The following is a 15,510-nucleotide window of genomic DNA, read 5'->3' as shown; positions in this document are numbered from 1 at the left end:
AAAATTCTGAATTGTTTGGTAGTGATTTTTCAAAATCCAAACCCTGATTGAGCTAATTTTGTAACTTTGGCTCGTAGATACCTCTTGAGTCGTGTCCTGAATTCGGCGCTGAAATAATCAAATTTGTATTGAGTACTCAGTAGATTTAAAAACACATCATATTATTAATAGATGTGTTCTTTTTACACGGATTTTGGCAGATTTTCGAGAATCTGGATTTTGGCAGATTTAGAATCCACAAGAATTTGCTTGGGTAGCAGCTTCTGAAAATGGATTTTGGATTTTACTTTGAAAAAGAAGACTTGAAGTTTTGAAAAATTGGCGAATGTACTCTCAAAAGTGTTGAAAAAATGAGATTTTAAAGAACGTCCAAAATCCAGATTCTCGAAAATCTGTCAAAATCCGTGTAAAAAGAACACATCTAATGTATTTTGATCGATTTTTACTCCTGCAAAGATCACATTAGGCAACTATAATAACTGTAGCCACTTTATACAATGCGTATTGCTGTTTTCACAAATTTCACTCGAGTTCCGGTTTGTTGACATTTTAGCAAGATCTATAAGTGATAAACACGAGGAAAATCAGCTGCTGAAAACACATTTTTGCCGCCAGTGTTGAGTGTTTCTGTTCTTTTATGCGTATTTAATTTTTAAAATATAATTAATTTCTATATCTATTCGCTTTGAGGAATAATTTAATCGAATCATCAATCATGAATACGTTAGTGGTAAGTTATATTTCGTATTATATGGTAAATATTACTATGAAATCGTACACATTGATCACGAATTTACATGATGCAATCTTTGCAATGCAATCCACAGAACGCTAGAAAACTGTTAGTCGGTCGTGGTACCTCAAATTTGGCTCGTTTCTACAGTGACGAAGGGTATAAAATCGAAAAAAGTGAGTAACGATTTCATCTCATTCGTTTTATATCATACTACATTGTCACCATACTCAAATTACTCGATGATTTCAGCCATAAACCAAGTCACGTTACTCGGAAGAGTTGGAGCTGAGCCGCAGAAAAGAGGCAACGAAGCACACCCTCTAGTCACATTTTCGTTAGCTACTCATACTAATTACAAAACTGACTCGGGTACGTTTATTTTATTATACAATTAGTTACAAATCATATCGATTTACTGTTAACTCATTTCTCAATTCTCAGGTTTCAATCAGAAAACCGACTGGCATAGGATTTGCGTTTTCAAACCGAATTTAAGAGATAATGTTTCCAACTACTTGCGAAAAGGCCAACGAGTTTACGTTACCGGTAAAATAATGTACGGCGAAATAAAAGACGAATCTGGCGGCACTCAAGCTACGACTTCGATTCTCGCCGATGATGTGATATTTTTCCAATAACTTTAGTTTTCAGTAGTAGTTGTTGATCGATCAGTGTTCTCTATACTTATTTCGTGTGATTCATGTGCTATTTGAATTTTCGTAGTCTATTCTGGTCTCAGGTGTAGTTATGTAATATTTATCACTTTATTAGACTCGAAATGTCTGTTTTTTTTATCAGTGTTTCTGCATTCTGCAGTTTTGTACTTGTAAATCGTCTAATTTGTTGCAAGAATTTAATGAGTGTTATACCTTATACTATATGTACGTTCTCCATTTTCATGTTTCCTTCTTTTTCAGTTACTTATCACTTGTTATGATGCGTGGTCGAGTTATTTATCGGTTTTGTTGAGCTGGATTTTTTTTTCAAATGTAATGATCGTATCGTCATGTCTTGAAATATTGTGTCGATTGTTTTGAGAACATATTGTGTATTTATTTAAATTATAATATAACTTTTCTATTGAAGATAAATCGAATGTATTTGTTCTGAATCTGAATGGCGATGTTCTCTCGAGCTTTTTATGGACCAATTATGATGCAATGAGTTATGAATGTGGCTCAGACAGAAGAAGTGAAATCATTTGGATGTCATTATTTCTAGAATTTAAATGATAATCATGACGACGGTCTGAGATTCGGATAATTTGGGAAATTCCAGTGCTGCGCAGTGCCGAAAAATCTTCCTCATTTGACTCAATTGATTGGCGACAAAGGTTTTTTTTTTTCAATTTTTGGCCCTTTCAGAGCGATTTGAAATTTCTGAAGTTGGAAAATTCGCTAGAGACTCTAAAAAGGTAAAATTAGGATTGTTTTCGAGTCGGGTGATCGTATAAACTTACCAGAGAATATCTTGACAAAAACCTATCTTTATTCCTTCTTTGAAAATTTGATTTTCGCTTTTCTGGAATCCACAAATTGGTAAAAAATTTCACTTTTGAACTCGCACTTCTGGAATTTCGCGGGTTTCGGTTTTATCAGAGCAATTTAGAATTTCTGAGGGAAATTAAAAAATCGCTGGAGGCTCAAGAATAACCCAAAATCGTTCCACTTTGATCTAAAAAACCATAACATATTTCAAGAAAAGTTGAAATAATTCTCTAAAACAGCTTTTTTTGAATTTTTTAAATTTTCAAAAATTCAAAAATGCTTTTTTGGTCTAGCTTGCTTGGTTTCATTTAATCGTAGACCGTTGATTTAAAATCAAAATCAAAATTACGTTTCCAAAAACTCGCAAAGACAGCAAAATAAAACAAAGTTTCATAGAAATAATTATAATATTTTTACAAGAAATGAAAAATACATATTTGTATACGAGAAAAAGCGGTAAAATATGTACAAACTTATAATTTACATAGCCCAAATTAATATCCAAGTGCTTTTAATACACATTTTGAGATCTTTTTAAAATAAAATATTTGATTTACTAATCAAGAAACAGAAAAACTGATTTTCACATTCGTGTGCCCGAACTATAAGAACAAGAAAAAAAAAACGAAACAAAACTCGAATCAAATTCCACATACATAGTGAAAAGCATAAAATAAAAACATTTTTGAAAAAAACGACAAACAAAATTAAACGGTTAAATTAATTTTTTTTTTAAATCCCTTATTTACAAAATAGAAAAAAAAACAAGAAAAATTAAATAGTTTAATAAATAAACTGGGATTACGTTCGTTGTTTGATTACTGGCGCGTTGTTTGTAAAATGATCCGCGTGTATAAAATTTTTTCAGTTTAAAAATATCATCGCTTTATAAAAAAATATATTCATCGAAGAGCAGCTTAAAAACCAGAAATGAACACAACGTCGAACAGCCTTTTTTAAAAAAAGAGAAATGAGATAATAAAATTCCAAAACATCTTTCCTTTTTTTGTTTTTTGTTTTTTTGAAACATCATATCACAGAATATTTAGCGACGTAATACTGATTGTCGATGCAATACTATTTCAAGGCTACATGGCCGGAAAACACGAGCGCCTGGGCTTTTCATTTTTTTTTTAAAGATGCAAATAAAAAGTAAAAATATGATTTTTTAAAATACTTTTATGTAAATTACGCGGTAAAAGTATTCAAATTCACGTCCTTTCAGCGCAAAATTCCACAGGGTGAAGGAATATTTTCACTTAATTGATTTCACGAACATGAAAATATTCATTGGAATACATTTTTGCACCATTTTGAATCATAAAAATTGTTTATAAGATTAAAAATTCTTATAATAAATAAGCTGTCTTCTTCGGACCCTCGTCAAACTGGAAGAAAGCTACAGGCGCCCATGCCGGAGAACTGATGTATAAATACGTTGCATCTCTCTATGGTAATATTCAACGGTTGGAAGACAACGAAACATTCAACAAAAATTAATTACCTGTAACAAAAAAGTCAAAATACGTTCGGTTAGAATCTATCGTCACATATTTGAAAAAAAATCTAGCTACCTATTTCATAATTTAGGGTAGGTAGGTATAAGTCCAAGATGGAAATTGGAAATGAATAAATAAAAGGTAGGTACTAACCTTACCAATACTAGGAAGCTTCTTCTACTTTGATTTGTATCTGAGACGAGACGCCATTCGGAGAACTAGGTAAATTATCTAATTGTCTGGTAAAAGTTTCGCGAGCTTCCATGTTGACCTGAAGCTGCATCGGGCTAACGCTTAAATCTTGCGGAAACTGAAACCGTTCTTGGTTATCTTTGATAACGGCCGGACTCTGAAGTCTACTCGACGAGTTCTGATTCATGCTGAGATCAGTCGGACCGATATCGTCTTCCATACTTTCTTCTTGTGGTTCGGGTTTCACTTTGGACTGGTTCAACGACGGGCTCATTTGCTGCCGCAGTAGCGATATGTTTTTTATGCTTTTTAATTCGCTCGGGTTTCGTAAAAATCTGCAAAAAAAAGACAAGTTTGGTATTAGCTGAGGTACAATTACGTTGAGGATACATTGGATCAGTTTGACTGAATTTTGATCTCGCGTTTATCGATTTTTCTCAAAAATTTTATCACGAATTCTGTTTTTATTATTAATAATTATGAGAGTAGGAAGGGAAGAAAAGATTGGTTTCAGGATATTTCAGCGAAGATTTTCGAGTTCAGTTTTTCCCAATGCAAAATATTGCGCTAGAAAAGTCACACAATTTTCCTATTTTTCGAAATTCCAGAAAGCGAAGGATGAATTCCTTCCTCATGAATTCATCTTTTTTTTTCATTGAGTGCTCACAATAAACTTCGTACATTTGAAGATGAAAGTTACCCCCTCTCCTGACCCCGGCGTTTTGAAAATTGGAAGAAAAAGAGGACGCAGTCACGAAATTTTTGAAAAGTAAATATTATAGCAACGATCGATAAACCCTTTATTTAAAGGAAGAGAGTTATCAGAATTATCAAAATAACTCCCTCTTTCCTATCAAAATTGCCAAGTTTTTTTTGCCCAAAATTGCAGAGAAAACTTTTTTTGATCAAAATAAAGTAGGAATCCAGAAACTTTAGCATTTTGGTCGTAAAAAATATGATTTAAAAAATCTTAAGGTACTTTTTTGGCTAAAATTGAAAAATTCTAGTTTTTTGTGAGAATTCTTTTCTTTTCTTTTTTTTTTTTCTAATCAGAATCTTCAAAAAGTTTTGTTTTTTGCCAAAATTTGCAGAAAAAATTACTTTTTTTTCTAGTAAAAATTTCCAAAATGTCCCACTTTCTTGGACGTAAAATAATCAATTTTTTTGTCAAAATTACCAAAAAGTTGATTTATTTTTTACCCAAGATCGTAAAAATACCAGTTTTTTTCGTAATTTGTAGATTTTTTTTTCACTTAAAATTGGAAAAAATCCAACCTTTTAATTAAAACTACAAAGAAAACTCGTTTTTGTCAAAATTGCCTAAATGTTTTGTTCTATTACTAAAATTGCAAAAAATTCTTACATTTGAGATTGCAAATTTCAAGCAGAAAGTGATACAATTTAATTTCGTTCTCTACTTTAACTTTATCTTTCAAAAAATGAACACTCAAAGATAAAATGGAAAAAAGTTAATAAGCTTAACGTAAAAATATAGAATTGAAAAAACAAAAACCATTTTCTTCGCCCATTTTTTCCCAACCACAAATGAAAATAATTAATAGAAGTGAAATGATCACAAAAAATGTGTGAAAAAGAGAGATATTTTGGTGAATATTGAACAATCATTTACTCCCCTTCCTCCCAAATCCCAAATAGCTCAGCATCAAAACTGCAGGGGATCAAAGTAATTTATTTTTATCCCAAAAAATTGTTTTCAATTCATTTTCACTCAAAAAAGTGTTTTGGAAAGGATTTTGAAAAAATCACTTTGCAAAGTTCACTTTAAAAATTCAAAATTGTTTCAAAATTGAAAATAAAGTACTAAAATACATTTATAGAGTGTATATTTTTATCTCAAAAAATGATTTCCAATTCATTTTTATTTTCAGCAAAAAATATGCTTTCTGTTCTTCTACTTATTTCATTCTTTCTTCAATTCTACAAATGATTTGAGAAAAATTTGAGAAAACTTCAACCATATGCTTCCCCCTTCCCTCCTTTACCCTCACACTATCTTAATTTTCAAACTTGGAGTGGATTCAAAATTAATAAACAAATTAAATTAAAAAAAGAGAAAGCATTTTTACGAGGGATTTTTCTTTTCAGTCTGATTCACTTTCAACAAAAATACTAAATTCTTATCTTTAATTCAAGTATTTATTCATTTTTTAAAATTTTAGAGATGAACTTGAAAAAAAATTGATAAAGTATTTATTGCATTCAGGCTCTTTTCCTTCAGTTCCTTCTCACAGATGCTCAGTATCAAAACTTCGAACTGCATCAAAATTTTTAATAAAAAAAAATTAACAAAAATACATTTCAGTCCCACAATTTGAAAAAAATACAAATATTAAATTTTGATCCTGAAAATTTCTTTTTTCTCATAATAATAATTTTTTAACTCCACAACCTTCCAGTTTCAAAATTTGAAAACTCTTTCAAAAAAACTAAATAATTTTTCCATAAAAAAAAACAAAAAAAAATAGATTTCAATCAACAAAATTTAAAAAAAGATTAAATGATGAATATACAACTTTTTTTTGGTAAAAGTATTCATATTCCGCATACACAAAATATTTTTCATTTTTCTTTTCAAAACGTTAAAACTTTCAGATTTTTTTCTGTTTTTTGAGAGGGGGGGGGGAGAGAAGGTTGCCAACAAATTTCAAGTTTTCACGATTGCAAAAGTTTTTTCACACTTTCATTCAAATTTTGAGAAAAACACAAATTAAGATCGATTATTCATCCTATGAGAGGCCCTATTAAATATTGAGGGGTGGGGAGGGGAGGGGGAAGGGTAGACAAACTATCGGCTCATCTATCTATCTATCTAATAGTGCTACCTAAAAAGACCAAATCCGAATAAAAGTGATCAACTTGAAGAAAATTATGATGAGATTAAAGATAATCAAGCAACTGTAAACCTAAGATTTTCAATTGAAGATGCAATTTTTCATATCAGTATCATTCATAAAAATTTTCCTAATTTTTTCATCTTCTTGAAAAAAAAAAAAAATGCTTCCACTCCGATCAATTTTTTTATAATAGAAAGGTAAACTTGTTTTGCTGTCTCCCACCTTCCTCCGCCAGTTTGATCCATCTCATTTCAAATAAACAATGTACGGACCGTTTTCCAGGATTTTGTTTCCAAGCATAGATGAAGAAAAATGAAGTCGTAGATGATGGCAGCTAAATTAGGAGAACAGGCTGAAAAGCAAATACTTAATTTTGAAACATTGACAAAAATTCCAAATTTCTCTTCGTCAGATTGAAATAATACGTACGAGCTCGGAGTAAATTTGATAAACGCAGGATCAAAATAAGGTCAATGACCCCCTAGTACACAACCAAAGGCATACTCACTGGTAACAATGACGTTCTCCCTGAACTTTACGTAATATATTAACTCTATAATAATATCTTAAAGCTCGCGACATTTTATCGTAATTCATGGACAGATGATTTTTCTGTATGCCCCAGAGTTTGGCTAAACCAGGCGGATCGACGATTTTGAACACGCCCGAGTCACGGTTCTTCCACGTAATGTAATTCGTATACCTTTGCATCGAATCGTTTAACAATTGTTGTAAGAAATCCCACAATAGTCGTCCATCTGTAACGCGAAGAAAAAGAAAAACATTCCCATATGAGAGAAAGGTAAAAAGTGTACGAGTGTAAGCTAGGTACTAAACGATGCGTGTAATTTTAGGCCAAATACATAATGTTATAGTGACGATGACTGAGTTCACCCACTTACTCGTATTCGGTTCCGACGAATTGGAGTTATCTGTCGAAGGGAAAAATATCTGATTTGAGGACGACTTGGACAAAGGTCTAGGCGAATATGGAGGCGAACTGGTAGACGACGCGAGCGGCATCGATGTCGGAGAATGTACATTATCGGCATTTTCTTCTACTTCCGAGTCTGACTGATTACTTCCCGAATTATTAGTACCATTAGCTACGCCATTTCTGTACGCTGTAATTTTTAACACATACATAACGATATAGTAGGTATACAACAAAATCGAATCTAGATCGTAGTATATAAGCCATCGCATCGCGTCGGATGACATAACCGGCAGCCAAATACGTACAATTTCCATTCGACGTAACAGCAAAAGCGGACGAGGTCGATTGATCGGGCTGTTTAGGGCTGCCAGACTGACTATCGACAGAAGGAGCCGGACTCAGCGTAACCGAATTATGGAATGAACCAGCCACCGAACTGACATGCGAGTAATCCTGCGGCGGAGGTATAGGTAGACACCAAGACGGCGTTATAGGAAAATGAGGTGTTACAGGACTATGTGGTAAGTGTTGCTGGCTGCCATTGGTACCGTCTCGGATCAGCCATCGAAGCACGTTATATATAAGGTCACCAGCTCCCGGACATCTTTCGCCGAGATCTTGCTTCGTCAGCAAACATAAAGCTTTTCCTGCCAACACCAAAAATGCACAAAACGAATTAGATCGATTGCAATATTATCGTACTTCAACACTTTGTTATATGTAATTCATTTCCTGCCATCGTGTGCGTGTGCCGTGCGTGGGGTCGGGGTCGTTCGAGTTCGAGCTCGAGCTCGAGCAGTTGAATCACCTCTCTGACTGTTGTTTGAGTACAACTACAAATATAAATAACCTTCTATCGTGTTTATAAATTTATCGATATGGAAATCGAATTTTTCAACGTACATACGATCGCGCGACCGTCCGCGTCGTCGTCTCATGTTTTCGTATATTTTTTCCCTATATGTATAAACGATTTGAAATTTACACGTAGAAATAAAACATTAAACAAAAATATTATAAATTCGTCGTTTCGGTTTCACGTCCGACGATAAAATAAAAATACGCGAAATTCAGCGGACGGACGATTTCATCGAAATTCTGTTTTCAAGGTTGCTTTATTTTTACTCGAGTAATTTATATGTAAATAATACGTGTACTTTCTCTGGTTACGCAAACGATGTGTTTTGATCGAATTCACTGAGGAAAATACGTATATCAAATTCAAACAGTTAATTATTTAGTCAATTTTTTTAGCCGAATAAATTTTTCATGCATGGTCGGAGGAAGAGAGAGGCAAGAGAATCGAAATCGAATTAAATGAGGCTTCGTAGAAAAGATGTGACTTATCCGAGATTTACAAAAATATTTTATTTAAAAACAATGGGCAAAAAATTTCCATAAAAAAATTGGGGAAAATCATATCCATGTTTAGAACCACTGAACACGTTTTTTTTTTTTTAGTTTTTTTAGTTTTTGGCCTTTTTGACAGTTTTGACCTTTCTAGTGACGGGAGGTTGGGTTTCATTCGTCAAATTGAAGAGCAAAATATTGATTGATTGATTGATTGATTGATTGATAAAAAACGTAAAAATTGACAACTTTTTCAGATATTTTCAGATGGTTATAAAAAAAATCATTATTCCAATAATAAGAATCGTGTTAAAAAATTGATAATTCATCAGAATCAGGCACCACGAAATCAAACATTTCAGACTTCTATACGAAAATCACAAATAATGGGCGAGAAAGGGAGGGATTTGACTGACGAAGACGCCAGAAACACCAAATCATTGACCAAAAAAAATACTACAATTTTTAAAAATGTTTTCTTGATAAGAAAAGTATTTTTAAACGAGCTTAAAATAAGAAAAAATGCTTCGAACGGATATAAAATGAACCAAAAGCTGTCAAATCATCATAAACTGATTAATAAATCGCGAAGAAGCTATTTTGTCATAAAACATGTTGAAAATTATTTAGAAAAATCATTGAAACACAAAAAAACTGTTAAAAAATTAGAAAACCAAACAAAAAATCAGATAAACGTGTGAAAAATTTCATGAAACTAAAATGGAAATTCAGTAAATTCTACAAAAATAATTATTTGCAAAGTAATTCCAAAAGAAGACAAAAATCAAAAAATTGGTTAAAATGTTATTCAAAAAAACAAAGAAAAATATAAGTCAAGGAAAATTCATAAATTTTGTAAAAAATTGTAGTTGTTGTTGTTGTTGTTTGCTTGGTTGTTTTTTCCCCAATAATTTGTACTCATTTCTACAGCAGAAGATAATGGAAGAGGGGAGGGGGAATTTGCTTCTTAGACACATCAAAAGCATTGAAACAATAAAATATGTACATAAAGAAATATTGTAGGTAACGAAAGATTCATTTTAATATTTTATTAAAAAACTGAAAATAATGTAAAAAAATTTAGAGAAATAAATTTTAGAAAGCACAAAAAAAGGCTTTGAAAACTTGACATTACACGTAGTGTTAAAAACCACAAAAGTAATTTTTAAGAAATGAATAATTAAATACAGGTAATGAAAAAGTGATAGAAAATAACGAAAACCGAACAAAAAATTGCAAAAATTTGGTACAATTTCGTAAAAATTATTCACAAAGCGTGAAAATGATTTTAAACCATTAATAAAATTCTAAAAAAATTTCAAAAAATAATGAAAGTTAATAAAAAACATTTTTTGAAAAATTAATAAAAAATTTCAAATTTTGTGAAACTCCTTTAAAATATCAAAAGCACAGTGATTATTAAAAAATTTTCCATAAGGGTCAAATATTGAAAAAAATCATCTAAATTTTAATGAAAAAGATTCGAAACGTACCACAAAAATTGCACAAAAATATGAAAAAGATAAAACTGCTCTTAAATCAATTTTTATGATTTTTATGATCATTTTTCGATACTTTTGGCCATTTTAGAAAATATTTGATCAATTTTTACAACATTTCGAATACTTTTCATTACATTTTGGGCAACATGTAAGACAATCGTCAGGAAATTTCCAACGATAATACCTCTTAAAAAAATTATGTTTTTGATATTTTCAGAGTTTTCCATAATTAGGCATTCAAGATTTTTCATTTTTTTTTCAAAATCTTTCAAACAAATTGCCAGATTGAAATAATCTACAATAAATTTGTAAAAATTAGCGTCAATTGTCATGGCATTTTAACCTAATTTTATAGCAAAACAAATTTAAAAAAAAAAAATTAACGATGTTGTTGATTTTTTTTTTTTAAATAAGAGAATTTTTGAGGAACAATTCGCAGCACCCAATTTTAATGACGAAACTTTCAAAATTTTCAAGCCTCGCTTAAAATTTGAACCAGTGACAGGGACCTTAATTCTAATTCAGATTTTCAAAATTCGAGAATATGGTTGAGAAATTCAATTCCAGGATTTTGGTAAACCTTTTTTTACATTTCTGTTACGTTTTGATTTAACAAAAAAAAAAAAACTTTTTTACTTCAACCCAAGGGGAAAATTATTGGATCTGATCACTGATCAAGCCTGATTAAATCCAGACATTCCATGGATCCATTTGACTTGCTTCGAATCCGATCCGATCAGGCTTAGAGTTTGGCAGATCAAAGATTTGATCGAATCAAATCCTGATCAGATCCAATAGAGGAAACCTGATTGTATTTGAACTGATCTGATCTAGATCTGACTAGGAATCCGTACAGGTGGATTAATTTTACAATTTTATCATCCCCCCCGAATTGAGAAAAGTATGACCTTCGATGACCTTTTAGGCGAAATAATTCCAAAAAAGAAAAAAGTTCTTGTTAGTTTCCAATTTCTTATGGTTCTACAAACCTTCATAAACCTTGTGTGAACTTAAAATATCGAAAAAAAGTAATCTCTCCCTCTCCTCCTTCATTCTGTATCCGAACCTGACCAGATCCACCATCCTGGAATTGAACTTTCGTAGCAACGACACCTTGCACAAGAATGGTCTCATAAAGAGTCAAATTCAAACAGAGAAATCGTAAATAGATACATTTTCAACTATACAAAGAGGATCGACCTGAATCCAGTTTCAATCAGTTCACAATATCATGTACAAAACACGTCTCGATATACTCACCATTCATTTGAAATAAATCGATATCGAAGCGAGGTAAATCGAATTCGATCTCGCACCAATGCAAAAAGGCTAGAACATCTTCTTTATTCCATAGTCTAGGATCACAGGCTGCAACAACAACATCATCATTATCATCATAACCAAAATTAATTTCGAGCTAAAAACTCGGATTTTCTCATTTACTCCTAAGAGTTTGGATGCTGACTTACCTAAATTGGTAGGTAAATGATTCTTAAAATCTAACGGAGGGTATGTAGCGGCCGCAGCCGCGGCGGGCGCAGCCGATGAAAAAGTCAACGGTCCGTATCGCCAAATCAGTTCGGAATGATTGAACAACGACATCCTATGATCCAAGTTCGCGTTACCGTTAACTGATTGACCAAATAACGAGCCGGCGGCAATGGACGAAGGCGAATGTAGGGGTGCGTCGTTATTTCTTGCATTCCCTGGCTGGATTGGCGAAAGCTGTATCGGCATTAATTTCATCTCAATAGTAACAACTGCAAACAGAAAAAAAAAACAACAACAAATATTAATCCAGGGTATTTCAAAATACAGCTCCGAACTTCGAGCTCATTCTGACTTTTATAGAATTAGAGTTCTTTGATTAAAATTTAATATTCGACATAGAAAAAAAACACCAATATCATTCGATTCGTACACGCAATATAATTACGCGACATATTACTTATAAATGTGTGCACTGTACGTACACATTACACAGTGTACAACTACAATACGTACACGTTTCTTATGTATATTTTTTTGCACTCGTATTGCATTAATTATACTCGCGAGATCATTGTCCTGTTTATGAATGTTGCACATTCCTTTGCGAAAGTTCGCTTCTTTGATAAGCATCATCATCATCATCATCATCGACACATATTAATTCACTCATACACTCGCACACACATATCGCCTATTCTCCGCCTGCTTCGCGCCTTTTTTTTATCATCGCCCTCTTGCACACGCAGGCAGTTATGGGTACAACGATCACATCTTGATAATACGCCCATGCCCATGTCCTATGGGTATTACAATAGAAACGAATCAAGAAGATGAAGAAGACACAACAACTACATATAGGTACGAAGAACTGATGAAGAAGGAGAAAAGACAGCAGTGTGCAATGTGTATTTTCATTTACACGTCATATAGGCTCATCGTATTACACCGCAAAAATAAATTTATTCGCGGATTCGGACTTCCAATTATGGCCCCAGGTATGAACGCACATTTCTTGGAAAATCTCTCGCAACGACGCTTTGTAATTGTAAAGTTATTTCTAGCAACAATGCATAAAAGAAATGCTTCGCTTTTGTGCGACAATAAAAAGCTTATAGGTGATGGAAAAATTAATCTCGATCGAAATATCGACGAAACAATGTACGCCTCAATACCAGTAGCTGAGTCTAGGGCGATACTGAGATGCATACGATGCCTCGTGGTGTTGAAAAAATCATTCGGTGAAGTTGAACTCTGAAAATTTCGCTCGAAATGTTGTAAAAAAACAGCCTTATAGAAAAATTTATCATACTCTTAAAAATTAAAATAAGACAATAATTCATGATCCTTTTTTTTTTTTTTTTGGTACAAGCTTTGGAAAAATTGATTTTTTGTGATGAAAAATTCAAAATTTTCAACAACAAAAATATTGACCTGGGGGGGGGGGAATTGGAAGATTTCATGAGAAATATCAAGGAAAACAAAAGGCAACTTTCTGAGAATTACCAGCAAAAAAATGATACATTTTCCAAATTTTTATCAGAAAAGTAAGGCTGTTTGGGAACTTTTTGGTACCTAGTTAATAAAGCAAGAGTTTTTGACAATTTCTATAGTGAAAAATGTGCATTTTTGGCATAATTTTAGCAAATAGAGAGCTTTTTCGGAAATGTTTGGCAAAATTGCGAGACTTTTAAGCAATTTTAGGAGAAAAAAATCGCGAATTTTTACAGCAAAAAAACGATTTTTAGTACTTCATTTTTGAAAAAAATTAAACTTTGTGGCAGGTTTTTTTTTTAGAAAAACAGAGATAGTTTTTGACCATTTTTGGTGGGCTATTTTTTTCGGTAAAAAAAGCAAAATTTTATATCTAGCAGGTTGATAAAAATTGAGCATTTTTTTCAATTTTGGCAAAATACAAAGACTTTTTGTAAATAACTGGAAAAAAGTGATACTTTCTAGTTTCTACTCTTTTGTAATTTTTGTCAATGAAGTGAGACTTTTTTTTACATTTTTTTCTGAAAAAGTGACTTTTTTGAAGAATTTAGGCGAAAAGCGAGATTTATGAAAATTTCAGCAAACAGGCACACCTTTTTGGCAGTTTTTGGAAACAAAGTGAGACTTTTGAGCAATTTTGGAAAATGAGTGACACATTATACATTTTTTGCAAAGAAGCGACATTTTTTAATTTGTTGTATTTTAATAAAGTTTTCCAGCAGTAAAAGGAATGGTCAAAATTAATTAAACCACCTTTTAAGTAGAATATTTTCTTTAATCTTCACCAGATTTAAATGATCTTGCTGATGATTGAATTAAGTTTCTCAACTTGCTATAGTGATTTTATGTATTTCACAACCTTTACAACTCGTGACCATGTACAAAAAAAAAAAAATGGAAATTGAACTTTTTAAACAAAACTAAATTAAAAATAAATGATTAATTTTCACTAATTTTCTGTTTTTGAATCATAAATATATGTAACATAAATACACTTTTGATTTATTAGGAATAGAATCTCAATTGGCGATCAAAAAGGGACGGGGGTCAAAAAAGTAGTGAACTCGCCTTTTGAGAGTAGAATAATTTTTTCAAGCTGATCTAATTGAGTTGAATTCTGTACAAATATTGCATTTTGATGAGAAAACAGCGCTACATTCAATGAACTGGTCAATTTTTCTGTAGATTTGTTGGGTGATAATTGATGACTGACGAGTATTTTCGAAAAATACGCTCCAGAGGGGGGAGGGGTCGAGAAACTGGTCGTTACCCTAAATGTCGATTTTTTTAAAACCAACAAATTTTGGACAGTTTAAATCGACTTCGTGGAAATTTAATCGAAACTTGAAACAATAATTTTAAATTCTGGTTAACTTGTGTAAGAGCTTATCTAGGCAGATGGTTCAAATACCTACTTTATTTTTCAAAATAGGCACTTATGATGGAAGAGAGCACATATGGAGGGGGAGGGGAGAAAATTCTAAAAAAATCAAGTCACGTGATGTCGTGATTCATTGAATGCTCCTCTAAAGTAGAAAAAAATTGACCTTCCAAAAATCTATAGATGATGGTTTTGAGATATTCTGAAGCCTTTTTCTAATTTCAAAAAACTTTGTAAATAAAAAAGGAGAGAACAAAATTCAAAGTTCTTAATCTCAATCTGAGATTAACCATCCTTGTAACCACTTCCATCATTTCAAACATACAAAACCAGTTCCTGATTGTTCTGCATTTCATCTGGGCTCTTTCCAAGATGAATTTCTAAAGGATATAAGTTCTTTTGAAACAAGCACTGATTGATTTGGGAGGTCAAAAATTAAGTGTTGACCGAATTTCAGGTTTCAGCTTTCTGCCTCAATTTGATCAAATTTTGAGTTTTTCAAAAAAAAAATAAAAAAAAATAGGCAGGTATATTTGAAATTTAAAAATTCTGAAAAGACTGAAAAATCATCTGCAACATCATAAGTTTT

At 32.1% G+C, this 15,510-nt stretch overlaps 2 protein-coding genes across 3 annotated transcripts in view; one reads left to right on the top strand and one right to left on the bottom strand.

Annotated features, from left to right (window-relative positions):
* Positions 1-560: 560 nt before the first annotated feature.
* Positions 561-1,827, top strand: LOC135846400 (single-stranded DNA-binding protein, mitochondrial-like). Its single transcript, XM_065365477.1, has 4 exons — positions 561-730; positions 828-909; positions 986-1,105; positions 1,178-1,827. The coding sequence occupies exons 1-4, from the start codon at positions 716-718 to the stop codon at positions 1,372-1,374; spliced, it is 414 nt and encodes a 137-aa protein (XP_065221549.1). The 5' UTR covers positions 561-715; the 3' UTR covers positions 1,375-1,827.
* A 784-nt stretch (positions 1,828-2,611) lies between these two features.
* The window catches only part of aop (anterior open), a 99,892-nt gene continuing 86,993 nt past the window's right edge, over positions 2,612-15,510 (bottom strand). For both annotated transcript variants that reach the window (XM_065365463.1, XM_065365464.1), the window contains 7 exons: positions 12,028-12,318; positions 11,819-11,926; positions 8,012-8,353; positions 7,672-7,893; positions 7,278-7,527; positions 3,876-4,249; positions 2,612-3,727 (listed from right to left, as the gene is read on the bottom strand). In XM_065365463.1, the coding sequence (XP_065221535.1) occupies positions 3,886-4,249; positions 7,278-7,527; positions 7,672-7,893; positions 8,012-8,353; positions 11,819-11,926; positions 12,028-12,304 (1,563 nt within the window). In that variant the 5' untranslated portion in view covers positions 12,305-12,318 and the 3' untranslated portion in view covers positions 2,612-3,727; positions 3,876-3,885. The remainder of the gene's footprint in view (positions 3,728-3,875; positions 4,250-7,277; positions 7,528-7,671; positions 7,894-8,011; positions 8,354-11,818; positions 11,927-12,027; positions 12,319-15,510) is intronic.

Source organism: Planococcus citri, chromosome 5 (assembly GCF_950023065.1).
Source record: "Planococcus citri chromosome 5, ihPlaCitr1.1, whole genome shotgun sequence".
Lineage (NCBI taxonomy): Eukaryota > Metazoa > Arthropoda > Insecta > Hemiptera > Pseudococcidae > Planococcus > Planococcus citri.
Note: the sequence above shows the minus strand (reverse complement) of the source record. Positions and strands in the feature narration are given on the sequence as shown.